The 27,560-nt window shown below is 38.2% G+C and overlaps 2 protein-coding genes across 16 annotated transcripts in view; one reads left to right on the top strand and one right to left on the bottom strand.

Moving 5' to 3' along the window:
* The window catches only part of LRRC36 (leucine rich repeat containing 36), a 57,650-nt gene extending 43,178 nt beyond the window's left edge, over positions 1–14,472 (bottom strand). For 4 of the 11 annotated variants that reach the window (XM_049622986.1, XM_049622983.1, XM_049622982.1 and 1 more), the window contains exons 1-3: positions 14,359–14,470; positions 3,440–3,567; positions 468–660 (exon numbers count right to left, since the gene is read on the bottom strand). In XM_049622986.1, coding sequence (XP_049478943.1) covers positions 468–660; positions 3,440–3,567; positions 14,359–14,428 — 391 coding nt within the window. In that variant the 5' untranslated portion in view covers positions 14,429–14,470. The other 7 variants (XM_049622981.1, XM_049622987.1, XM_049622988.1 and 4 more) reach the window with 6 other exon arrangements.
* A 49-nt stretch (positions 14,473–14,521) lies between these two features.
* KCTD19 (potassium channel tetramerization domain containing 19) overlaps positions 14,522–27,560 on the top strand; it is a 31,336-nt gene continuing 18,297 nt past the window's right edge. For 4 of the 5 annotated variants that reach the window (XM_049622729.1, XM_049622728.1, XM_049622727.1 and 1 more), the window contains exons 1-2: positions 17,129–17,143; positions 19,660–19,956. In XM_049622729.1, coding sequence (XP_049478686.1) covers positions 17,132–17,143; positions 19,660–19,956 — 309 coding nt within the window. In that variant the 5' untranslated portion in view covers positions 17,129–17,131. Of the gene's footprint in view, positions 14,590–17,128; positions 17,144–19,659; positions 19,957–27,560 lie in introns of those variants that run through there. The other variant, XM_049622726.1, reaches the window with a different exon arrangement.

Here is a 27,560-nt window from a genome sequence, read left to right as displayed (position 1 = left end):
CCTAGGGGCATGTGAAATCCAAGTTTGTATCATTAAGAAATGTATATTTCAATTTCAACAATAAAATTATAAAGAAATGTGGACTACCTCATTTGAAAGAATAATTATTATTCCTTACCAACTAAGCTCCAGAGAGTTGTATTCATTTTCTATTGCTAATATAGTTGCAAATTTGGGGCACCTGGAAAAATAAATCTCAACTGGAAACTCTTTGTTGGAGAGGAAGTGGTGGTGAAACCATCAACTGAAGAAAACTAAAGCTGGAAGTAACTGATAAAAATCATAGATTGTCATTCAATAAAAAAAGGACTTGCCATACATCCTGCCAACACAAAAGAGTTACATAAATATTGACTAATAAACAAATATATCCTGCCAGTGCACACTCTGGGCCAACACCCAAAAAGTTAGGAGGCAGCTGGTTTAATGTAAATTCAGGGACAAGGAACAGGGGAGGAGGGTCTCACCCAGTTTCTCCAGAGTTTGTAGCGTGTACACAGCAAAGAGCCTATAATCTGTATCTTTCCTGACAACAGGATTGAGTCTCAAATCTAGTTCTTTGAGGAAGGGTAAAGACTGTAGGCGGGACACCTCCACTAATGAAGGAATGTTGTTATAATATAAATTCAGGTCTTGGAGTGAACATAAATACTGGATGCCCTGCAAGGAAAAGACCACATTATGAAACTGCACATTGGTAAGGACTAGGAATCTCATAGATACAGATGGAAATATATCTATTACTTCGATCCTTAAACATGTTACCTGGGTCAACCATGAGAAAGGCAGGGTTGAAACTCCCATTTAAGATGCCCGAGAAGTCCCTGGGTGGCTCAGTTGGTTAAGCATCTGAGGTCGTGATCTCACAGCTCGTGAGTTTGAGCCCCACGTCAGGCTCTGTGCTCACAGCTCAGAGCCTGTTCTGTGTCTCCCTCTCTCTCTGCCCCTCCCCTGCTCGTGCTCTGTCTCTCTTTCAAAAATAAATAAACATTATGAAAAAAAGTAAGATGTCTGAGAATAAGAACAAAGTATCCCATGGGTACTAGATGTTCTCTATATTAAATAATTCATAGATATCATACATTTCCTCCTTACAAAGTCTGACATAGAAATATCTGCAGTCAATTCTCTACTTCTGTTGCTCCCTGATAATTCTCCCTTCCAGTGGTAGTTAGGCTGAGTCACTTTTGCCCTTCTCTCACCTTTGTCACATCCACTCACCTGACCCCAGAAGCACCTCAATTTTCAGGAGGAAAAGAAATAGGCAAAAGAGACAGCACTGGAGGAGAAGGGCATAATAAAAAAAATTAAATGTGTGTGTGTGTTGTTGTGTTCTTATATCTCAATGCCTCATGTTTAGGGTCAATGGATTATATGGAAAACAAAATAATGCTATCTCTAAGTCTTCCCTCCTGGAACAGTCTGGAACTTTTCTTGTCCTTGTTTCTCCTTTCAGAATTACCCTACCCTTCCATTTCTCTGGGATACTGGAGAAGAAAAGTCACATTTTCCTCCTTTGCTGAAATCTACTATTGAAAACAATTGTTTAATTTTCATGTATTTGGCTAGTTAGCTGCTTTAGCCCAACACTAAATTTCAGGACAGAATCCAAAACATGTATATATATATATATATATATATATATATATATGTACAATCATATACTTTTAGTAGTAAAAATGCTTACTATAGAAGGAACTCTGTCATTAAGAGTTATTTCAGAATGGTAAAATTATTTTCCATCATGTATTTATAAAATGTTTTTTATCCTCCTCTCATTTAAAATTACCATTTTTTGTTGCAAAAAAATTTAGAAAACTCAAAGCATTTCTGAATAAAACACTGAATAAAACACTGTTTATACTTTGATGCATTTATTTCTGGCTTTTTTCAATTCCACTAACTTCTACATTGTGAAAGGGTCACTGGTTAGGAATAGTTGTCAGTGACTTTGGCCACATTTTCCAGGCGATACACCATTAGGATTCTATTTAAATGTGTAAATGGCAAGGAAATGTCTTCTATCCTCCTCTCACTTTTCCTGTTTGCATGAATTCATGTATTCCCCAAAGTTACACTAGAAATAACCACAAAACATTTACCCCCTGAGAAAATTAAGCAAAACCATTCAGAACTGCTAGAGATAAATATATGCAGATAAGTCATAGATGAAAAGAATGTAGAAAACATTTACCAAGTGCTTCCTATATGCCAAGCAGTGTACACATGCTAATTTGATTAATCTTCACAATAGCTTTTTGTCCAAGTTACAGAAGCGGAAAGAAAGTGAGTATAAAAACAAATAATGGCAATGTTCACTCAATTTTTTAGCTTGAAAATTAACATACATACATGTGAAAAGAGGAGACTTAAACAACTCTGAATTAATGTTTTCTGAAACTGATGGGCCAAATACAAATGGCTGCTACCAAATAATCTAAAGACCTAGTTTAACTTGCAGTTTCTATTTTTAGAATCCTAGTTGAAAATCCTGCTTGGACTTCCTCTTTTAGGACCCTTCATTTAGACCTTGAGATTGGGTCTGGCTTGTATTGTTGAACAAGTATCCCCTAAAAAGCACAAAATGGGTGGAATAATCCAGGAGATCATTAACTAATCCTGAATAGTATCCGTTGAGTCCTTCACCTTGAGTCTCGAAAAGAAGGGCTTAACCAAGACCAGCACAAAACTGGGTAAAATGGGAACATGTGGAAGAAACACCATCTGGGGGTCTACCACTAAGAAAACAGAACTTCCATTTCTGTGTGTGCACACTGATGTTTGTAGAGCTCTTAGTGTATTTGCTAATCCTCACACACTCTGCTCAAGCCTGCTCTCACCCTACTTTCCTGTCCTGCTCTCTCTTCTACCATCCCCTGATCCAGACATTTTTCTTTGTTTTCAGTACCACCATTTCCTCTTCCTCTGTGAAAAAATTATTTACTAACAACCAGCAACAATCCAGTAACAACACAGACCAGTGTTTCTCCATGTGTACTCCATGTACCAACATCATCAGAATCCCCAGGTATATCCTGAGCCCACCCCAGACCCACTAACTCAGAATCTCTCTCAGAGTAAGAACTAAGAATCTGTATTTTCACAAGTCCTTCTTGTAATTTTTTTACACACATAAAAAATTTGTACTATTGCCTTAGGCTGTGATCATTTAATATAATTTTCCCTAAGTACAAAAGAAATTTTCCCCAATATTTTAAAAAATAAAAAATATTTTAAAAAATTCAAATATAGAATAGAGTCAAATGAATTTTACAGTAAATAATAAAATTTAGTTTGGAAACATTTAAAAGGAAGATGCTATGTTCCCAGGCTGGTATTACCTATCTCTTATTTCTTCCCATCAAAACAAACAGTGATAGATAGATAGATAGATAGATAGATAGGGCTGAACTGACTAGTCATAGAATATAGAACTTACCTTCAGGCTAGTGATCAAATTTCTTGATAAATCTAAGGATCGGAGGTTTTTAAAATTTCTGAAGGCATCACCAATGGAATGAATTTTTCCAGCATAAGATCCCTGCAATGAAAGAGACTCCACCAGTTCTGAAAAGAGATCATCAGTAGTTATATTATGATCTCTGCTTATATAAACAACAGTCAGTGAAAATAGGCCTTGCTTCCTCCCATATCCCATTTGTAAAAGGCCCTACATTCAAAGCTTCTAAGAAGATCATCTTCCTTTTAAAAGCAGCATTATCACCTAATATATTGATATCAAACCTTGGTTTTACAGAACCCCTGTGTTTCTCTATTCACCCTGAAGGATGTAATAAAAGTCTCCCAAAGTTCTCAAAACAAAATTTAAAAAGAAATTCAGTAATCCTACTGCTAGAATTTAGCCCTATAGATAATACTCAAAAATTTTCACTAGGATATATAATTTATACACATAGGTATCAATTCCAGAGAGGTTTTAGAATAGTTTTTAAAAAAAGAAAGAAAGAAGAAAAAGGAAACTATCACAGGATTTATCAGCAGAAGAGTAGAACTTAGGGGCCCCTGGGTTGCTCAGTCAGTTAAGTGTCTGACTTCGGCTCAGGTCATGATCTCACAGCTCATGAGTTTGAGCCCCACGTCTGGCTCTGTGCTGACAGCTCAGAGCCTGGAGTCTGCTTTGGATTCTGTGTCTCCCTCTCTCTGCCTCTCCCTGGCTTGCGCTCTATCCCTCTCTCTCTCAAAAATAAACATTAAAAATTAAAAAAAAAAGCGTAGAACTTAATGTCCTAAATAACAGTACACTGATACAATGAACAAAGTACTAGATCTGTGGCCTTGTACAAGTCACTTCATCTCTCTGTACTTCAGTTTCCTTATCTGCAAAATGGGGATAATAACAGTACTTAACTAATAAGGTGTGAATAGTAATAATTAAATGAATATATATACAAAATTTAGAATAGTACCTGATACATGACCATTGTTATATATGTGTTAATTATTGTTATGCAGTCATTAAAAAGAATAAGGTCAATTTGTAGATGATCATATGGAAGATCTCCAAGACATTAAGTGAGGGAAATGTATGTGTGTAACTGCTTTAAAGTATATACATATATATTTATATAATATATTTATATGTATGGAAGAAAGTCAACTAGACTTCTAACAGCACTGAAAAGAGGAGAATCTCAAAACTGTCAATAGGAACTCACTGGCAAGTGTGGTGGGCCAAATACAATACCAATCAAAGCCGGAAGGAGGTATTGCAGGATCCAATTTGTAGATAGGTGCCAGAGGACTGCACTGAAATAAGGTTTTAAGATGTTAGAACAGTCTGGACCATATAAACTCTGAAAAGTAATAAAGTGAAGATCCCTTTCAGACAAGACCCACATCAGGGAGAAAGAGAAGTAGAGTGGGAGTAGAATCCACATTGAATGGGACAGAGACAACAGGTTCAAAAGAAAGAGAAGGTCCAGATACAAGTTGGGAGAGAAGAAAAGATGGCAGATAACAGGAAGCATAAAGCTCCATTTTTTAGTACTTTGTGAACAAAACAGAAGAGGGAGCTCCAAAACCCTGAAACTGGAAAGGCTATTCTGGCCCACCCTTACTATCTAAAAGTATAGGAAAACTTACTACACTTAAAAGAGCCACAGAAAAAGATTACAGTCAAATTTTATATGAGGTTAATAAAAGAAAAAAGAGAATAACATCCTTAAAGAATGAAAACACTCCAGAAAGCTACAACACAAATGAAAATTGTAACTTAATATTTTGAAACAAGTTAAAAGATACCAAAACAAAATGTAGCAGTCCTCACAGTGTGGATCCCTCAAGTTCCCTGACACATACACAGGGGTCCACAAAATCAAAAGTATTTTTTTAAATTATTTGCATAATAATATTAAAATATTAATTAGCTTTTCCACTGTTTCACTTATGGTGCAAAAGGAAACACTACTGGGGCCTTAGGATGACTCAAGGCAGTGGCATCAAACTTCACTCATAGTCACTGTGTTCTTTACCATGGCTTTTTAAAATAGCCAGTTTCATTTAAGAATGTCCTTTAAAAAGCAGTAAAAATGGTTAACTTTATTAATTTTTGAATCTTGAGTACATGTCCTTTTTATTTGTCTGATTAAATTAGAAATATGCATGAAGTACTTCTGCTGCATACTGAAGTATGGTGGATGCCCTGAGAGAAAACATTTGTGTGATTTTTGAGATGCCAGCTTAATTAGCTACTTTTTTATGGAATACCATTTTTATTTGAAAAAAATAAAAACTTGATATATGATGGTTATTCAGACTTGACTATTTGGCAGACATTTTCTTGAAAACAAAGTGAGGTTGTTACTTCAGGAAAACAAGTGACAGTAATTGTTGTCAATTATAACATTTGAGTTTTCAAGCAGAAATGGGAATTTTGGAAAATTTGTATCTGCCACTATGAACTTGACAGCTTCCCAACACTGAAAGATCTTTCTAATGAGATTGATGACATTAACATGATTTTTAAATGTTATACAGAATGAAATTTGTCAGCATTAGGAAGATCTACATAACTCATTGAGTTAATATCTTTCAAATGACCAATGCATGATGTCACAAAATCACGCATGGGTAAAAGATCCAGTTAAATGCAAGATGTTACAGATAAATTTTAATGCAAGAGTACAAAGTACACTGACAATGGTTTCAGACTCTACATACAACTAAACTTTAAGAAACTACCATTTGTCCAGTTTTCATGTCATATAAAAAGAATATCCACAATCTCTTGAAAAGGCTATAAAATACTCTTCCCTTTTCCAACTGCTTATCTGTGTGATGCATCATTTAAAAAAATATATATTTCAACTAGGGATGCCTGGCTGGTTCAGTCAGTGGAGCATGCAACTCTTGGTCTCAGAGTTGTGAGTTCAAGCCCCCACTGCGTATAGAGATTACTTAAAAATAAAATCTTAAAATATGTACATATATTTAAAAAAAAAAAAAGGGGGGGGGGCCTGGGTGGCTCAGTTGGTTGAGCGTCTGAATTCGGCTCAGGTCATGATCTTGCAGCTTGTGAGTTCGAGCCCTGCGTTGGGCTCTGTGCTGACAGCTCAGAGCCTGGAGCCTGTTTCAGATTCTGTGTCTCCCTCTCTCTCTGCCCCAACCCACTCGCATTCTGTCTCTGGCTCTCTCAAAAATAATAAACATTTAAAAAAAAGTCTCTAAAAAATAAATAAATAAAATAATAAAATGTGTACACATATTTCAACCAAAACAACATATCATAACAGATTTAATAAAGGAGATATGAGAATCTAGACGTCTTCAATTAAGACATTAAAGATACTATGCTAAGTGAAATTAGTCAGAGAAAGACAAAAATCATATGACTTCACTCATATGAAGACTTTAAGAGACAAAACAGATGAACATAGGGGAAGGGAAACAAAAATAATATAAAAACAGGGAGGGGGACAAAACAGAAGAGACTCATAAATATGGAGAACAAACTGAGGGTTGCTGGAGGGGTTGTGGGTGGGGGGATGGGCTAAATGGGTAAAGGGCATTAAGGAATCTACTCCTGAAATCATTGTTTCACTGTATGCTAACTAATTTGGATGTAAATTTTAAAAAAATTAAAAAAGAAAAAAAGACATTAAAGATAATGGGGCGCCTGGGTGGCTCAGTTGGTTAAGCGACTGACTTCAGCTCAGGTCATGGTCTCACAGTCTGAGAGCCCGCATCGGGCTCTGTGCTGACAGCTCACAGCCTGGAGCCTCCTTTGGACATGTGTCTCCCTCTCTCTCTGCCTCTCCCCTGTTCATGCTCTTTGTCTCTTGCTCTCAAAAATAAACATAGAAAAAAATTGTTAAAGACATTAAAGATATTTGTAGGAATATAAAAGAATGCCACTCTCCTATTTTTTTTGGAAAATATAGTTATTTTTCAAAAACATTATTTATGTTAATATAATGTAATGTTAATGTAATGGATATGTTATGGTTATCTTTTAATGAATTAATAAATAGATATTTAAATTTTTTCTCAGTTTCAATTTTAAATATAGTAAATATAAGTAGATATAGTCCACAGTAACAAAAGCTCTTTGAAATTCATATTTTTAAGAGTGTAAAGGAATTCTGAAATCAAAAATTTTAAAAACTGCTGAAAAATGTAAATTAGAAATAGAAAAATTCAGAACAATTATTGAAAAGAAAAGGAAAATTTGAAAATAAAGATAGAATTCAAATGATAATAAAAGGTCATTTCAAAAATGAAGATTAGAGCAAAAAAAACCCAAAACACTAAAACAATTCTATTTCTGGGTATATATCCAAAAGAACTGAAAGCAAGAACTCTAACAGGTATGTATACACCCATATTCAAAACAGCTTTATTCACAATAGCCAAAAGATGGAAACAACCCAATGTCTATTAATGGATGAATGGATAAACAAAATGTGGGGTGTGCATATGTGTGTGTGTATGTGTGTGTGTGTGTGTGTGTGTGTGTGTATCCATACAAGGGAATATTAGTCATAAAAAGGAATAATATTCCAGCAAGTTATTTTGAAAATATCAACAAACTGATTCTAAGATTTATGTATAAAAGCAAGACTCAGAACACTCAATACAACATTGAGGGAGGAAAACAGTCAGAAGACTGGTACTATCTGACTTCAAATCTTACTGTAGAGCTATAATAATCAAGACAATGTGGAGTTGGAAGAAAGCAAAAAAGACAAATAGACTGATGGACAGAACAGAGTCCAGAAATAGACCTACACATATACAGTCAACTGATCTTTGACAAAGGAGTAAAGCCAATTCAGTGGAAAAAGGATATTCTTTCAACAAATGGTGCTAGAACACTAGTGTAACTGGACATCTACAGATGGAGGAGGAGGAGGTGGAAGAAGAGGGGGAGGGAGAAGAATCTAGACACTTTCACAATAATTCACTCAAAATGGACCTAAATGTAAAACACAAAACTATAAAACTTCTAAAAGATAACACAAAAGAAAATCTAGGTGAGCTTGGGTTTGGCAATAAGTTTTTAAATGCAACACTAAAAGCATGACCCATGAAAGAGAAACGTGGGACTTCATTAAAATTTAAAACCTGTGCCCTTCGAAAGACACTGACACACTGTTAAGATAATGAAAAGACAAGATACAGAGTGGGAGAAAATATATCTAAAGCACATATCGAGAAAGAACTGATATCAAAAATATACAAAGAACTCTTAAAACTCAACATTAAGAAACAAAAAACTCAATTAAAAAATAGGCAAAACAGTTGGAAACCTCACCAGAGAAGATATTCAGCTGGCAAACAAACATATAAAAATGTACTCAACATTATAAGTCATTAGGAAATTTCAAATTAAAAGTGAGATACAACCATATACTTATTAGAATGGCCCAAATCCAAAACACTGACAGCCAAATGTTGGTGAGGATGTGGGATGTCTTTGTCTGTTTGGGCTGCTATAACAAAATACCACAGAGTGGCTTATAAACAACAAACATTTATTTCTCACAGTTCTGGAGTCTAAAAGTCCAAGATCAGGGTGTCAGCATGGTTGGGTTCTGGTGAAAGCCTTTTTCCAGGTTGCAGACTACCTACTTAGCCATGTATCCTCACATGGTGGAAGGGGGAAAGGGAGCTTTCTCTCTGGTCTCTTTTATAAGGTCATTAATTTCTTTTATAAAGGCTGTGCCCTCATGGCCCAATTACCTCTGAAAGGCCCCACCTCTTAATATCATTACATTAGGCATTAGGATTTCCACATACAAATGGAGAGGGGGCACACAAATATTCAGACCATAGTATGGGTTAACAGGAACTCTCATTCATTGCCGGTGGAATGCAAAGGTGTAGCCACTTTGGAAGACAGCTTGGCAGTGTCTGATAAAGCAAAACACAGCTTACCCAATGATCTAGCAATCATGTGCCTTGATACTTGCTCAAGTGACTTGAAAGTTTATGTCCACACAGACCCCTCTATGTTTATAGCACCTATACATAGAGGCTTAAATCTATAAACCTGAATGTTTATAGTAGCTTTATTTATAACTGCCCAAACTTAGAAGTGACCAAGAAGTCCTTCATTAAGTAAATGGATAAACAAACTATGGTACCTCCACACAGTGGAATATTATTCAGCAATAAAAAGAAATGAGCTATCCATTGAGCCATGTAAATACATGAAAGTACCTTAAATACATATTGCTAAGTGAAAGAAGCCAGTCTGAAAAGGTTACTTGTATGATTCCAACTATATAACATTCTGAAAAAGGTGACTAGTTTATAATGGTATATGTCAATTATCTCAATTAAAAGACTTTTTAGGGGCACCAGGGTGGTTCAGTTGGTTGAGTGTCCAACTTTTGATTTTGGCTCAGGTTATGGTCCCATGGTTTGTGGGTTTGAGCCCCACGTTGGGCTCTACATCGGTAGTGGAATTCTGTCTGTCTGTCTCTCTCTCTGCCCCTCCCCCACTAACACACATGATCTGTTTCTCAAAATAAATAATAAATAAGCTTAAAAAATAAATAAAATTTTTCAAAAAAAATTTTTAAAAGATTACTGGTTGTCAGAAATTACATATAAATGACTACAACTACAGGACATTCTGAAAAAGATAATAGTAAAAAGAAAGAAAGGAGCTCTTAATCATGTCTATGTCTTAGAAGTTCAGTCTGTTCATCATCCACGTAGAAGACAGACTTAGGGGTGGGCAGAAATAGGAGTGAGGTGGGGTGCCTGTGTGGCTCAGTCAGTTAAGCGTCCAACTCTTGATTTTGGCTCAGGTCATGATCTCATGGTTTGTGGGATCACAACCCTAGTCAGGCTCTGCACCATCAGATTCTTTCTCTTGGGATTCTTTCTCTCTCTCTCTCTCTCTCTCTCTCTCTCTCTCTCTGCCGCTACCCATCTCTTGCTCTCTCAAAAATGAATAAACTTAAAACAATATATTACCTATATAATAAATTAATGGAATTATTTTTTAAAGCCAAAAAAGTATATAATTATATATTTTCTCTCTTTACCAAATAATTATTAGCAGCATACAAATATGTTCTAGTATATCGTGCCTTTAAAAAACTTGTTCTTGATCCCACATCATATCCCTCAACTAATATTCTACTTTTGGGTCCTCTTTTATAACCAAATTTCTCAGGAAAGGTTCTTACCTTCACTCTCTCTTCTCCCTCACATATCATTCCCTTTTTTTTTTTTTAAGCTTATTTATTTTGAGAGAGAGAAAGAGAACAAAGGGGGAGGGGCAGAGAGAGAGAGAGGGAGAGAAAGAATCCCAAGCAGCAAAAAGCCCTACTCAGGGCTCGATCCCATGAACTCAGGGCTTGATCAGATCATAACCTGAACCTAAATCAAGAGTTGGATGCTCAACTGACTGAGCCACTTAGGCACCCCTATCATTCCCTGTTCATACCAACCCAGGCTGGCCTTCCTCCCCATTCTCCAGAAACCCCCTTAAAGTGACCAATGAATTCCATGTTGCCAAATCTAACAGATACTTCTCTGCTTTCTTAGCTTGTCAATAACATTTGGCACAGCTATTACTTCCTTGGTGTACTATCATTTCTTAAATTCCAAGACACCATGTTCTTCCCTCTCTATTCAGCCTCTAAACACTGAAATGCCCCAAAATGAGTCTTAAACCTTCTTCTGTTCTCCATCTATATTCTCTAGTTAGGTGAGTTCATCCAGTCTCATTGCTTTAAATACCACTTATTTGCTAATGTCTCCCCAAATTTACATCTCTAACTCCAACTTCTCTCCTCTGAGATCCAGACTTGTATATCCAATTGCCTACTAAAATTCTCACATTTGAATATCTAGTTGGTATTTTAAGCTTAACATGTTTAAAACAGCACTCTTGATTCCCCTTCCCCAAACCAATCTTTCCCATAGTCTTTGCTCTCTAGAGAGATCTCTCTAAATAGCACCATCATCCATGTAGCAATAACTTAAGCCAAGGCTAAGTGTTACTTTTGAATCTTCCCTTTCCTTGTGTTCCATATTCAATTTTTTTTCTGTAAATCCTGTCCGGTCTACCCACAAAATACACCTTGACTCTGTTCATTTCTTTTTATCTCCACTGTCATCCTCCCAGTCCAAGCTATTCATTATCTCTTATCTGGAGGACTTTAACAGACTTCTAATGGGTGAGAGTCATATTTTAAAAATAAGTATTAGATCAGGACACACCCCTGCTTAAAATGTTTTCATGAAAACTGACAAGCTGATTCTAAAATTCTAAATGAGAATAAAGGACCAAGAATAGCCTACATGACTTTGAAGGAGAAAAGAGGAAAGTAAAGTGTAATCAAAACCTACTGCTAAGCCATGATAGTTACAAAAGGATGATATTGGTGTAGAAATAGACAAACAGAACAGTGGAACAGAACAGAGAGCCTAGAAATAGACCCATGTTTACAAAGGAACTTGGAATACAGCAGAGATACTATAAATAGGTTCCAGAGAAACTGGCTATCAGTATTAAAAAAACACAATTATACCAAGTCACACCTCATATATAAAAATAAATTCCAGGTAGATTAGACTTAATGTGAAGAGCAAAGCTGCAGAATTTTTAGAAAAAAAAATATTCATCAGTGTAGGGAAAAACTGCATAAATAAGACACAAAAATCACAAATCATAAGGAAAAATAAACTTGATTACCTTAAGATGGAAACTTTCTGCATGACAAAGGATAACTTAAACATTTATGGGAATTTTTTTAGGACAGAGAAATATACCAAAAAACAAACATACAACACAATCTGTAACTGCACCACAAGATTATCCCTTTGGACATTAAAAAGAAAGAGTAGCCAGAAAATTCCAACAGTACAGAAAAGTACAGAATAAAAGTAAAAGCCTTTCTCTCCAAAGATGACCACTGTGATTTCTTACATAATTTTATAATGCATATACCAACACATTAATTTAATTGAAAAATGTCTGTTTTGTTGATAGGTTTTAAAAAAAGCAAATTTCCAAAGAATATATATGCTCTTATTCCTTAAAAAAAAACAAAAACTATATGTATACGTTTCTATAAATATTGGAAAAGGTATGGAAAGAGGGAGAGGGAATAATATTCTTTCACTTTAGATACTTTTGCATTGTTTGAATTATCAGAATGAGCACAATTAATTTTGTTATTCAAATGATTGCAATAAAACTGGGAAACAAACAAAAACAAAATAACAAAAAATCTGCCATATATTGTTCTAGCTAGAGAATGTAAGTACATGCCCCTCCACCAAATAAAACCGAATCAATATATTTTTAAAAGGCAAGAAAAATACAGAAGCATATCAAACCAATAAAGCTTTTCTTACCTAACTTGTAAAATAGGGGAGTTCAAAGCAGTTTGGAAAAGAAAAGCTAAACCTGAAATATCTGCATGAGTCTATTTATACACACACCAAACAGTTACCTTTGGCTGGGGTGGAGGGATTTCCAGAGGAAGGAAAGATTAACACCCTCTTTGTTCACTGATGTAATGTTTGTTACTAGCATGCCCTAATTTTTATAAATTTTAAATAATAAAAATTTTTTTTGAAAGAGAGACAGCACAAGCAGAGAAGGGGCAGAGGGAGAGGGAGAAAATCTTAAGCAGCTTCCACCCCTGGCGTTGGTGGGGGGAGGTGGTGCTCCGCGAGGGCTGATCTCATGAGGGTGAGATCATGACCTGGGAGGAAATCAAGAGTCACATGCTTAACCCACTGAGCCACCCAGGTGCCTCTAATTAATATGTTTTAAATAAAATAAAACCAAATTATGTCATACCCCACAAATAAAAAGTACTAGAGGAAGCAAGAAGGGCAACTTTTTGTTATGGTTAAAGCACAGGCTCTGGACTCAACAGTCCTGGGTTAATAAACCCCAGCTGTGTCACTTTGGGCTGGGCAACTTTGGGCAGAAGTCTAAACCTAAATTTTAAACCACCTGTAAAACAGGCACAATAACAGCATCTGCTTTATAGGTTTGTTATGGGGATTAAATATTGCAGGAGGTGGGAGGGGAAGCGTTTAAGTCAGGACGTGGCGTTAATGATACAGTAAATTTAGTAAGAATAAAAGTTGAAGTAGGAATGCTGATAACTTTCCCAACATTTCTATTCCTAGAAACTCAGAAAACAATCTGTGTGAGTTAGACCCCAGGTCAAAGGTGGGGTCTGCAGTCACTCAGCCAGTTGCACCTCCAGGACGAAGTCAAGGCTGGGGCACTGCCATAAGCGCCCTGAAAGATGAGCGGCTTGCCACTGCTTTCACAACAGGCCCCTTTCTGAGTGCCACGCATCCTGGTGGACTAAAGAAATGGCCAAGCTCTTGAGGCTGAGACTGGACGAAGAGAAGGGTTGATGAAGGAAACACCCTTTTCCATTTTGCCCCAAACAGGAAAAGCCCTCCTGGGTCTGAAATTTCAGAAAATGCCAAAATGAACTCCCTTCGTCCCTCCTCAGGAGCACCACGACCTCAAAGTCGCTTCTCAGCACGTCCCTTCTCCCATCAATGCCCCTCTTGGGGCTCCGTTTTCTTCCGCTAGTTCAGATTCTGTCCAGTTTTGTGTTCCTGGCCTCAGTGTCCCGTTAATCTAGTTTCTCCTTCTCCACTTCAGACTCCATTCCTCTCCTTCAATTTCTCGCCCTCCTCCTCAGACTCAGGTTATTTACTTCCTTCACCTCTACCTTAGTGTAACTCTTTTGCCTCAGTAACCTCTCCTCCGCCTCAGGGACCGCTCCTTCGCCACCCTTCTCCCGCGTCCACTTCAGGTTTCCCAGCTTCCACCTCAGTTTTCTCCCCTCAGCCTCAGACCCCAAACTCCCGGCACAAGCCCTCCCAGCCTGGCCCTACCGGGCTGCTCCAGGGTCAGCGCCCCCAGGCGGCGGACGCCTTCCTCGTCCAGATCCCACTGCTCCGCCATCCCTGCCCGCCTCTCACCTGTCTCCGCCCGCGAGACAGGCTGGCTCGCGCCAGGCCCCGCCCCCTACCAGGCCCCGCCCCCCGCGCGAGCGGCCGACCTCCTCCGGGCCGTTATTGCCTAGGTCACGCGCCTGCCCGCCAGCCTCAGGAGTCCCGACTATGGTATGGAGCCATCCCTGGCGGGGGCGCCAAAAACAATAAAGCAGATAGGGTGGCGTTGCGGTCGAGGATTAGAGCTTTGGGGTTAGGGATGTAGCTCTGGGACGTGGGGTAGGTTATGGCCCCAGCTTTGTAGGATGTGGGGGCTGGCTCTGAGGAACTGGAAGAATGCTCCTGTTTTGAGGGATGAAGTGTTCTGCTCTGAGGATTTGGGGAACTTCAGGTCTGAGGGGTTGGTGGTGTGCCTCTTGGAGAGGTGAAGGTCTTCATATCTCAGTGCTTGGAGCTGTTGACACTGAGGCCAGGCAGTGACGGCCGTGTGAATGAAGCGGTGTCCAGATCTGAAGGATTGGGGTAGGGAGTGGGAGGCAGCTCTCTGAGGCATGATAGGGAGGGAGCCCCAGATCCGAACCGTTGGGGAATTTGGCTGTGGGGAGTTGAAGTCCTGTCTTTAGATCATGGGCTAGGTCTAGCTCTAGAAATTGATTTGGAAGGCGCTTCTTTGGGAAATAGGGATCAGTGTGGAAAAGAGAGATACTCTTTGGAATGGGGTAGAGATGATTATGCTAGGGCTACCCCATTTCCTGTAGTCAGTCTGACAAGAAGGCTTTTGCCCTTCAAGTACTACAGATCCTCAAGCTTGCCTATGACCGAGGGCTCTTCCCAGACTGGGATAGTTCTAACAAACTCCTGTGCAGTCTTTGGGAAGAAAACTCTAGAAAGAACAGCCATACCCTTAACTCCTACCTTCACTTCAGCGGGCACCTCTTGAGAGCTCACCTGTGGATGGGACATATATGTGTAAGAAGGAGGCAAGCTCTTGAGCCAATACACTCTTGTCAAAGCCTTTTTTTAATTTAATTTTTTTTAATCTACATCCAAATTAGCATATAGTGCAACAGTGATTTCAGGAGTAGATTCCTTAATGCCCCTTACCCAATTAGCCCATCCCCCCTTCCACAACCCCTAAGCCTATCCTTTTTTTTTTTTTTTTAATTTTTTAAAATATTTATTTATTTTTGAGAGACAGAGACAGAATGCGAGTGAGTTGGGGGCAGAGAGAGAGGGAGACACAGATTCCAAAGCAGGCTCCAGGCTCCGAGCTGTCAGCACAAAGCCTGACACGGAGCTCAAACCCACAAACCAGGAGATCATGACCTGAGCCAAAGTCGGACGCTTAACCGACAGAGCCACCCAGGCGCCCCTGTCAAACCCTATCCTTAATAACAAAAGAGGAGAACAGAACTGTGACTCAGCTTCAAGGAGCTAGTGGGTTTTCTCTGGCAGCCCAAATCCATACACTAGGAGCACTTACACTGAGCTCTCAACCAGCTAGTCACCTTTAAGGACAACAGAAAGTAAAATCAAGAGTCCTTGCATGTTTATGCTTTCTGGTCTAGGTGGGGACCTTAGTTACCATCAGTTTGTCATGTTCAGTCTTAGCCATGTTTAGGAAGACCAGGGCTCAAAAGCCCAGATTAGCTCATTAGATGGGCTTTTCTTCCTCTGGTTCTGTGAATCATGGCACCATTAAAAAATTTGTAATCTTTCTCATGGCCCCTTTAACTCTTCTAGGCTCAAATATGGCATATATAATTGTTCTTCTTTATATATGAATATTTAGACCAGGCTTATTATAAAAGAACTCCACCCCCTTCTTTGTTGCATGCATTTATTTGCCTTCCTCAACTATTAAAATAGGAAATGCAGGTTTTGTTGGGCTTTTCCTTTCTTAAACAACCACCTCTTTAACACTTTTTCCCCCCACCATTTTAATGCAAATTTTGAAACATTTAGATAAGTTGAAAGAACTATATACTCACCACCTAGATTCTATAGTTAACATTTTGCTGTGTATGTTTTATCACATGTCCATGTATTTATCCCTTTATCAATCCACATTGATTTTTGATGCATTTCAAAATGTTGTAATATCAGTACATTGCACCCCACTTGCTTCAGCATGCATAATTTTTACCTAGAATTCAAAATTGTTTTATGGTTCTTTTATTATTTTTATGTACTATTTGCCACCTTTTAAATTTTGTTTACAAGAGTAGTGCTCCTTGAGTGTTTATTTTAAAATCTGAAACAGATGATGTGTATGTTTGATGATTTGTATGTTTATATGTTCTACTTTTCTATAGTGTTGATAAGCTAGGCCATTTTAAGGCAAAATAGACAATTCACTTACAAATAGATAACCTTGAACTTTTAACAATGAGCTGAAGAAGGTTAATGATCTTTGCTGTCTTTCTGTATATTAAAAGGAAACCACAGCATTCAGCTATCCTGTTATGTCCTCAATAATGTGATGTTGGGGCGCCTGGGTGGCGCAGTCGGTTAAGCGTCCGACTTCAGCCAGGTCACGATCTCGCGGTCCATGAGTTCGAGCCCCGCGTCAGGCTCCGGGCTGATGGCTCGGAGCCTGGAGCCTGTTTCCGATTCTGTGTCTCCCTCTCTCTCTGCCCCTCCCCCGTTCATGCTCTGTCTCTCTCTGTCCCAAAAATAAATAAAAAACGTTGAAAAAAAAAATAATAATGTGATGTCTCTGCAGGTATGACCCCAAGAGAGCTCTGCATACCCTCAGTGGGGTGGGGAGTGCCTTGCTCATAATTCTCTTTTTTAAATGGCTTTATTAACATATAATTCCCATACTACAATTTACCATTTTAAAGTTTACAGTCCAGTGGGTTTTAGTATATTTACAGAGTTGTGCAAGTAGTACCACAATCAATTTTACAACATTTTCATTATCTGAGAAGGAAATTCCATACCTGTTACTAGTCACTGCCCATTTCCCCCACAACCTCTCCAACCCTGAGCCACCACTAATCTACTCTCTACAAATTTGCCTATTCTGCACATTACACATAGATGGAATCATGTAATATGTGGTCTTTTGTTGCTGGCCTTCTTTTACTTAGCATAACATTTCAAGGTTTCATCTGAGTTGTAGCACATATCGGTACTTCCTTTTTATTGACAAATAATATTCCATTGTATGGATACACTACATTTTGTTTATTCATTCATCAGTTGATTGACATTGGGTTGTTTCTACTGTTTGTTATGAATAATGCTTCTATGAACATTTGTCTGTAAGTTTTTGTGTAGACCTAGGTTTTCATTTTTCTTGAGTTTATACCTAGAAGTGGAATTGCTGGGCCATATAGTAACTATGTATTTAACATTTTGAGGAACCACTGAACTGTTTTCCAGAGCAGCTGCACCATTTTACACTCCCACCAGCAGTGTAAAGGAGTTCCGATTTCTCCAGTCCTTGTCAACACTTGTTGTTACCTATCACTTTGATTCAGGTCCTCCTACTGGGTGGTGAAGTGGTATCTCGCTGCAAGTTTTGATTTGCATACCCCTGATACCTACTGATGTTAAGTATCATTTCATGTGCTATTGACATTTGTGTATCTACTTTGGAGAAATGTCTTTTTAGAGTTTTTACCCGCCTCCCTTTAAATTTGCTTGTTCATCTTATTTCTATTATTGAATTGTAAGAGTTCTTTTTAAAAAAAAAAAAATGTTTATTTTTGAGAGAGGGATAAAGAGCAAGAGCGGTGGGGGATGGGGAATAGTGTGGAGGGGGGAGCAAGCGTAGGGAGACAGAGGATCCGAAGTAGGCTCCAGGTTCTGAACTGTCAGCACAGAGCCCAACACGGGCCTTGAACTCACAAACCACGAGATATGACCTGAGCCAAAGGTGGAATGCTTAACTGCTTAACTGACTGAGCCACCCAGGCACTCGAGTTGTAAGAGTTTTTTATGTAGTCTAAATACAAGTTCTTTATTAGATATGTGATTTGTGAATATTTTGATCTATCATATGGGTTGTCTTTTTACTTTCTTGATGGTGTCCTTTGAAGCGCAAACATTTTTAATTTTGATGGACTTTTATTTATTTCACTTGTCATTTTGTATCTTATCTAAGAAGCATTGCCTAATTCAAGATTATAAAGATTTTGTGTTTCCTTCTAAAGGTTTTATATTTTTAGCTCTTATTTTTTAGGTTTGGTCCACTTAGTATTAATTTTTGTGTATGGTGTGAGGTAGGGTTTTTAGTTTGGTTGGTTTTCTTTTTGCATGTGGATGTCCAATTGTCCTAGCATCATTTTTTGAAAAGGTATTCTTTACCCATTGAATTGCTTGACTCCCTTATCAAATTCATAACCATATGTTTCCTTACACTAATAGCACACTATCTTGATTACTATACCTTTTTAGTTAGTTTTGAAAGTGGGAAGTATGAATCATCAAATTTCGTTCTCCTTTTTCAAGATTTTTTTTTTTTTTTTTACTATTCTGCGTCCTTTGTATTTCCATATGGATTTAAACATCAGCTTGTCAATTTTTGCAGAAAAAAGGCAGCTGTAATTTTTATACGGATTGTGTTCAATCTATAGATCAATTTGGAGGGTATTGCAGTCTTAGCAGTATTAAGTCTTCTGATTCATAAATATGAGATGTTTTTCCATTTACTTAGGTCTTTAAATTTTTTTTTTTTCAACAGGGGCGCCTGGGTGGCTCAGTTGGTTGAGCGTCTGGCTTTGGCTCAGGTCATGATCTCACAGTTTGTGTGTTCCAGCCCCACATCGGGCTCTGTGCTGACAGCTTGGAGCCTGCTTCAAATTCTGTGTCTCCCTCTCTCTCTGCTCCTCCCCTGCTCATGCTGTCTGTCTCTCTCCTTCAAAAATAAATAAAAACATTAAAAAAATTTAAAAAATTTTTTTCAACAGTGTTTTGAACTTTTCAGAGTACAAGTATTACACTTCTTTTGTAAATGTATTCCTAAATATTTTGTTTTTTTGATACATTGTTTTCTTAATCTCATTTTTGGATTGTTCATTGCTAGTATATAAAAATACAATTGATGATATATTGATCTATACCCTTCACCCTGTTGAGTTCATTTCTCATAATTTTCTAGTGAATTCCTTAGGATTTTCTATATGCAAGATCACATCATCTACAAATAGAGATAGTTTTACTTCTTCCATTTCAGTATGGATGCTTTTTGTTTCTTTTTCTTGCATAGCTCTGTTTTCATTCTCCCTTTAGGAGGAGCCTGGCATGCCTCATGAATCAGCAGAGGATTTGTTTCATTTCAACGTTGGGGGCTGGCATTTCTCAGTTCCCAGAAGTAAACTTGCTCAGTTCCCAGACTCCTTGCTGTGGAAAGAGGCTTCAGCCTTGACTTCTTTGGAAAGCCAGAGGCTATTCATCGACAGAGATGGTTCCACATTTAGGCACGTGCACTATTACCTCTACACCTCCAAACTCTCCTTCTCCAGTTGTGCTGAACTGAACTTACTCTATGAGCAAGCACTGGGTTTGCAGCTGATGCCTTTGCTGCAGGTAAGATACTCTTGTCTTCCAGGAGTGATCAGTAACATAGGCCTTATAGCACTAAATGTTGTGTCCTTTCAAATACTGGTTTCTGGGATGACCCTCTTAATGGGGAAGTGTGATGAGTGAGTTAAAGTAATAAATAATACACTGGAAATGCATGTCCTGAATAAAGGCTTTCATCCTGACTCTGCCTTATCTATACCAGTACCCACCACAGACCCAGGATAGGACTTAACCAACTGCTGAGAGGGTGCCCTTGACTTTTGAAAATCCTATTTTAACATTCTTCTTGAATCTTAACTTTCCTCCTAACTACAGAAACCACTTCTGTGGCTTCTCTTAAGTAGTTTATTCTTAGTTTTTGGACAATGATTTTTTTTTAACTAGAAAAGCTAAATATTATGGCTAGAAAGGACCATTGGCCATGCTCCATATTAATTCCACTGTCTGGACAAAGTGTTGTTTACTCCATCTCCACAAGCACTGAGCTAGCAAGTCACAGTTCAGCTTAGGGTACTACCAACTGTGCCTCCCCAACACATCTTAGAAGAAAATTGAAATAGTGCATGTTTGGGTCATATAGGAATAAGAACATTTCATACTGTGTGTTTTTATAGATATTCCTAAGTAATTTAATGTTTTTTTCATAAGTTACTATGTATTTGGAAATCAAAACCCTTCACATACTCCAATGCAAGTTGATGGTAGTATTCTTTTCATTTATTTTTTAAAGTTTATTTATTTATTTTGAGAGAGAGAAAGAGAGAGAGCAAGCAGGGCTGGGGCAGAGAAAGAGGGAGAGTCTCAAGGGAGATGTGGGGCTCGATTCTATGAAACCATGAGATCATGACCTGAACTGAATCGTGCTTAATCGACTGAACCACCCAGGCACCCCTTCTTTTTATTTGTTTAAAGCTACCCACCTGAAACAAAATTTTTTTCAACTACCCCTGGAGTGGAGTGCTAGAATTGCTTACAAGTGGCTTCAAAATTACTTAAATGGCCTCACATGTCAGGATTACTGATGACTTTATGCCAAGGCACCATTTTGTGAGGAAAAGAAGGGAATCATTTGTTCATTGCAGAAAATCAAAGAGATCAAAGCAATTTTTGAACCATTTTAAAGAACACAAGCCTATTCTACAAACAGTTTATAAAGCCCTTTAAGTCCTTTCCTGTTCTCACTTCCCATTGAAACAACATCTATCTGGGAAGCAACTTCAGAATGGGATGTAGCAACTTAGAGGGCAATGAGCTGGTCCAGTTCCCAAGTTCCAAGTTGTGTGAGCAGAAGTATTTGAAGAATCATGTGGATCTGCCTCCCTAAAAGATATAATAAAACAAGTGCTTATGTTTTGGAAATAGTGTTTTCAAAGAAGTAAACATTTAGGCTGGGCTAACTGAAGTGATGTTTATTCTTTGAAGAAGAGTATAAATACAGCTGAAGAATCAATGGCCATCTCAAGCAAATCAATAGTCTCACACATTTCCATCACTTTCCCCATTGCTAAGGCCTGCCCATATATTCAGGTTCTTTCATAAATGTACAGATGCTTTGCTTGGAGAAAATGGAATTTTCTAGTTATTAGTCTAAAGACTTTCCTCAGGCAGCCCAATTTAATTCATTCAGCCAGTATTTACTGAAAACATTTTGGGTACCAGAAATTATTCCTGTGGGCTTTAAGAAAAACATGGTATGAACCAATAAAAATAAGATGTCACAAGTAATTTTAAACTTTCAGTAGCCATATTTAAAAAATTAAAAAGTGACACTAAATTTAATAATATATCTTATTTAACTCAATATATTTAAAATACTATCATTTCAACATGTAATAAGTATTTTAAAACTGATATATTTTACATTTTTTGTACTAAATCTTCAAAATCTGATGTGTTTTATACTTATAATACATCTCAGATTCAGATGATTGCATTTCAAGTACTCAGTAGTCACATGTGGCTAATGGCTATCATATTAGCACATATCTAAACTGTTCTTAAGTGTTGGCACTCCTCACTGTAGCATCCCTCAGGTTTAACTCCTAGTAAAAAAAATGGGACTCTGCCACCTGCTAACTAATGGCTAAAGTAACTAAAGTTACTACACACTCAGCAGATCACATATCGTACTCAGAATTTTCTGTTACACAGTAGGCTTTTTTTGGAAAGCCATGTAGAAGAGCAAACCATCAGAATGAGATGGGAAGCTTCTGGAGTACAGACACCTTGTCTCACACTGCTGCTATACTCTCTACCACTCCTTATCCCCCCACATTTCCACTCTTTCTCTTTCCCACCCTTCCTTCACCTGCCCACTCTACCTCCTTTCAGTCTGTAGCTTTGGCCTCCAAAGGACACACTCAGTATCTATTACACTCAGAATCTATCTACACTTGATTCCAAGTGTAACATTTATTGTGTATTGAGCACCAATCAAGGGCCAAGCACTGGAGATACAGGAATGAACCATATAGCCATACAATGTCAGGTAGAGGTAAATACTATGAAGAATAGAGCAGTGCTTCATGTATAATAGTGAAAGAAGAGAGCATTTCTGTATTGTAGGACTTCTTGAGGTTTCAGAATGTGCTTATATGATTTTCTTTTTGTGCATGTAGTTTTTATTCTGTCAGTCACTGCCCTTGTAGTATTGGAGCTTAGTTGAAAGAATAAAACATTTATATCTAACCTGCTTGTTTTTAAATGTACAAATGTGTAGTATGTGGAAAGGAGATAGCAAGTGACTGAGACCAAGGAAGCTACTCCTTTAGAAAGAGTGGTAAGGGTGGGCCTCAATGACAAGGCAACATTTGAGCAAAACCTGCAGGAGAAATAAGTCATGCTGATGTCTGAGTTAAGAGCTTCCAGGCATAAGGAAAGGCACATAAAAACACCCTGAGGTTAGAGTGACTTGAAAGAGGCAATCTCAGAGGCTGATACAATGAAAGGTAGAAGATCGAAGGTAGATAGATAGTGAGGTCAGAGGAAGCCAGGGGGCAGATCTTACAGAGTCTTATAGGCCACATTAAAGATATAAGATCTATTCCAAATGTTATAGGTAGCTTTGGGAGATACTTAAAGAAGTAAACTGATCAGATTTAAGTTTTAAAAGATTACTGGACCTTGGGTTAAGCAATGGTTTCTCAGGTTCAACACCAAAAGCACAAGCAACCAAAGAAAAAATATAGATAAATTGGACTTCATCAAAGTTAAAAACTTTTGTGCTTCAAAGGACACCATCAAGAAAGTGAAAAAGACAACCCACAGAATGAAACAAAAAATTTGCAAATCACATATCTGATAAGGGACCTGTAACCAGAATATATAAAGCACTCTTACAACTAAACAATAAAAAGACAATCATATTTTAAAATGTGTAAAGGATTTGAGTAGACATTTCTCCAAAGAATATATACAAATGGGGAATAAGCACATGAAAAAATGTTTAACATAGTTAGCCATCAGGGAAATGCAAATGCAAACCACAATGAGATATCACTTCACACCACTAAGATGGCTATCATCAAAAAGACATGCTAAGGGTGCCTAGGGGGCTCAGTTGGTTAAGCCTCCCTCTTGATCTCGGCTCAAGTCATGATCTCACCGTCCTGAGATGGAGCCCAGTGTGCACTGACAGTGCCAAACCTGCTTGGGATTCTCTCTCTCCCTATCTGCCCCTCTCCCTCCCTCCCTCTCTCTCTCTCAAAAGAGATTAGTAAATAAGAGAGAGAGAGAGAGAAGCAATAACAGGTGTTGGCAAGGATGTGGAGAAATCGGAACCTTCATACACTGCTAATGGGAATGTAAATTTGTACAGTTTCTTTGGAAAACAGTCTGACAGTTTCTAAAAAAGTTAAAGAGTTATGATGTGACCCAGTTAATTCCCCTTCTAGGTATATACCCAAGAAAAATTAAAACTTATGTTCACACAAACATTCACGTTGAAAAAAAAATTTTTTTAATAAAAAAAAATAAAATAAAAAATAAACATTAAAAAAAATTTTTTAAACGTTTTTTTATTTATTTTTGAGACAGGGAGAGACAGAGCATGAACAGGGGAGGGTCAGAGAGAGGGAGACACAGAATCCAAAACAGGCTCCAGGCTCTGAGCTGTCAGCACAGAGCCCTACGCGGGGCTCAAACTCACGGACCGCGAGATCATGACCTGAGCCGAAGTCGGCCGCTTAACCGACTGAGCCACCCAGGCGCCCCCTAAAAAATTTTTTAAGGAATGAAGTACTGATACATGTAACAACAAGGATAAGCTTTGAAACATTATGCTAAGTTAAAGAAGCCAGGCTCAAATATATTGTATGATTCAATTTATATAAAATGTACATAATAGGTAAAGTTATAGAGACAGAAAGTAGATTAGCTGTTGCCTAGCACTAAAGTAGAGGGTGGGAAGGCTAGGGTGGGCAGGATTGGCAATGACTGCTAATGGGTGCAGAGTTAACTTTTTAGGATGTTGAAATAGATTGTGGTGATGATTGCACAATTCTGTGAACACATTAAAAACCATTGAACTGTACAATTTAAATTGGAGATTTTATCATTCATATTATATATGTGAATACATTTTACATTAAATATATTTCAATAACACTATTTAAAAAATCATTGACTTCTGTCCTGATATTAGACGAGGAATCATCAAACTATAGCCCATAGATGAAATTCAGCCCACTACCTTTTTATACAACCTGTTAGCTAGGACTGATTTTTACATTTTTTAGATGGTTGAAAAACCAAAAGAAAAATATTTTGTGGCACATAAAAATTATATGAAACTCAAACTTCAGTGTCCATTAAGTTTTTTCTTTAATTTTATTTATTTTTGAAGGAGAGAGAGACAGAGCATGAGCAGGGGCAGAGAGAGAGGGAGATAGAATCCAAAGCAGGTTGTAGGCTCTGAGCTGTCAGCACAAAGCCAGATGTGAGGCTCGAACTCCCGAGCAGTGAAATCATGACCTAAGCTGAAGTCAGACGCCCAACTGACAGAGCCACCCAGGCACCCCTGTGTCCATTAAGTTTTACTGGAACACAGCCATGCTCATTTGTTTATGTATTATTTATAGCTGCTCTTGAGCTACATACAATACAGAGTTGAATAGTGGCAACAGGGACCATATTCTCAAAGCCTAAAATATTTGCTCTCTGCCCTTTTACAGAAAAAAATTTGCCGACCCCTGGCCAATGAAGAGTGGGACACAGGAAGAAGCAGGAAGACCAGTTAGTTAGGAGGTTCCTATAGCATCCAGATAAAAGATAGTGGTAGTTTGGCCTAAGGTGGTAAAAGAAGTGTTCAAATTCTGGATGTATCTTGATAAAACTGACAGTTTGCTAATGAATCGTTGGTAGAATGAGAAAGAATAGATAATTCTTTGGTATACTGAGCAGTAAGGTGAATGGTGGATTCCAAAGAATGTGCAGGTTTAGGGGGAGAAATCAGGAGTTAGGATTTGAATGTGTTAAGTTTGAGAGGCAAGAAAAGGGTATTTATTAAACATCCAAGTGGTCATGGTGAGAAGGCAGCTCAATTGTATAAGTTTTGGAATTCATGGGAGCAATCTGATCTAGAGGTATAAATCTGGGAGTCGTCAAAGCTGGTATGTAAATCTATTAGCCTGGATGTTCACAGAGGAAGTACAGAGTAGCTATTCCAGGTCTGTACATTAACATTATAGTGCTTCCTAGAACTTTCTCTGTAATTTGGGGAGTCCCCTTTGCCTAAATGTAAACTGCTTCAAGCCTCTCACAAGCTATCAGCCTGGTTGAGAGTCATAGCTGCTACTGCAGTGTGAAATTTCTCTTCAGGGTCACTCACAAGAGTTCAAAGTTCTTGGCAGACTGTCGATTCCTTTACTTGCCCCCTTGAACCCCACTGAGGACTTAGTATGATAGTACATGCTACTTGTGTTTCCTTTTCCATCACCATCTGGCGACTTCTACGCTTGGAAACTTAAATTATTCTTCCTATAAGCATTCTACTACCAGCAAGCAACCCAAATACACCTGCATTTCTTGTGTTCAAGGGAGCCAGAGAGTTTTTATGTTGATCACACAAATGATGCTTTCAAGAAAACAGACAAGGGACAGTCTCACAGTTTCTATTACTCATGATGTTAAGACAGATTACCACTGTGGTCTTGGAAAGGAAGATTACATAAACAGTAGATATTCATCCCAACAGTGTAGCTTGTCTGTAGATATGGGTAAGTGGACAACCCTGGACCTGGCAACTGCTTGCCTTGACTCATAGCCTAACACATACCCAAACCTATGTTCTTGTGTGGGCACTCACACACACACTTTGAAATCCAGCCATGTCCCTAAGTACCCCCAGCACCACCTCTCCACACCTTTTTACTTGGTGTTCCTTCTTCCTAGAATTCTTCCCCTTTAAGATTTACCCTAAATGTGGTCCAAGGGAAGTCTAGCCTGACACTTCCAGGCGGAGTTTTTGTCTCTCTGCTCTCAGAGTTAATTCCTGTCACCTATCAATGTTAATTCTGTTTGGATCAAGTATTCATAGGTCTTTCTCCCTCACTGGCCTGTATTCTTTTCATGTTTGCATTTCTAGTATCTCATAGTACCCAACCTGTAACAGGTGTTTAACAAACATCCACTGAGAGAACATTGAATGATGCACCCAAGATGACCTATGAAGGCTAAATCTACTTCTGCAGGGTCAGGGCACTGGAACTGGCAGTGGAGGGACAGGTTTGAGATGCTGATAGTTGTGTCATATTTGACTTCCTTGGCTGATTGCTGTTCTGCATATCCTTTTGTTCTACTAACCTTGCTTCCCTTGAGCTGCAGATTGATGCTGGCCTTCCTTGTTTTTACAAGACAGTTGCAAGCCCCCACTCCCCCACCCCCAGATCCCTCCAACAGCCCACATCAGAGCTTAAGGCATCTCTAAGCACTGGTTGTACTTGGAAAACCTCCATTAAGTCCCAGAGTTCTTCCAGTAGTGCATTTGTCAGCCATCTTTTGGCAGCTGTACATATACACATACACACTTGCCCCATGCCATTAGTCTTACATTGCTTCTGATTGACAAATTTTTTCACTACTATCTAGACCAAAAGTGACATTAATTATCCCTGTGCTAGTAATTAGCCATTTGAATTTATATCTATATTTCCCTAAAGAGACCCTCCCTTTAGTAACTTTCTAGGTCATAGCATATGAATAGTAAAAGTCATAGAAGTAATATTCAGGCAGATAGAAGTAGAATTGAAGTCCACAGAAGACTAGTCAAATACTCTGTGACAATTTCAGTCAACAAACCCAAAGAACACTAGGAAGCTAGGCTCTCTGAAATTCTCTTCACTCATTCATTAGTTCATTCATTCCATGAAAATGTATTGAGATTCCTCAGGCACTGTTGTTGTGGGTGCTGCAAATAAAGCAGAGAACAAACCAGCAAGATCATCATGGTATTGGAGGTTTTATCTACTAGGGGAGACTAGCAGATGTTAAATAAATAAGTAGGTGTTATTGAGAACAATAAAGCAGAGTGAGGGGTTTAGGGAATGTGTTCTTTGGGTTCCTATAGCACCTAAATGGCTTCCCAGAAGAAGGCCTTGTGTTTCTAGAAG

Source organism: Panthera uncia (genome assembly GCF_023721935.1).
Source record: "Panthera uncia isolate 11264 chromosome E2 unlocalized genomic scaffold, Puncia_PCG_1.0 HiC_scaffold_20, whole genome shotgun sequence".
NCBI classification, from domain to species: domain Eukaryota; kingdom Metazoa; phylum Chordata; class Mammalia; order Carnivora; family Felidae; genus Panthera; species Panthera uncia.
The sequence above is the reverse complement of the archived record's forward strand: the minus strand, read 5'-3'. Positions and strand labels throughout refer to the sequence as shown.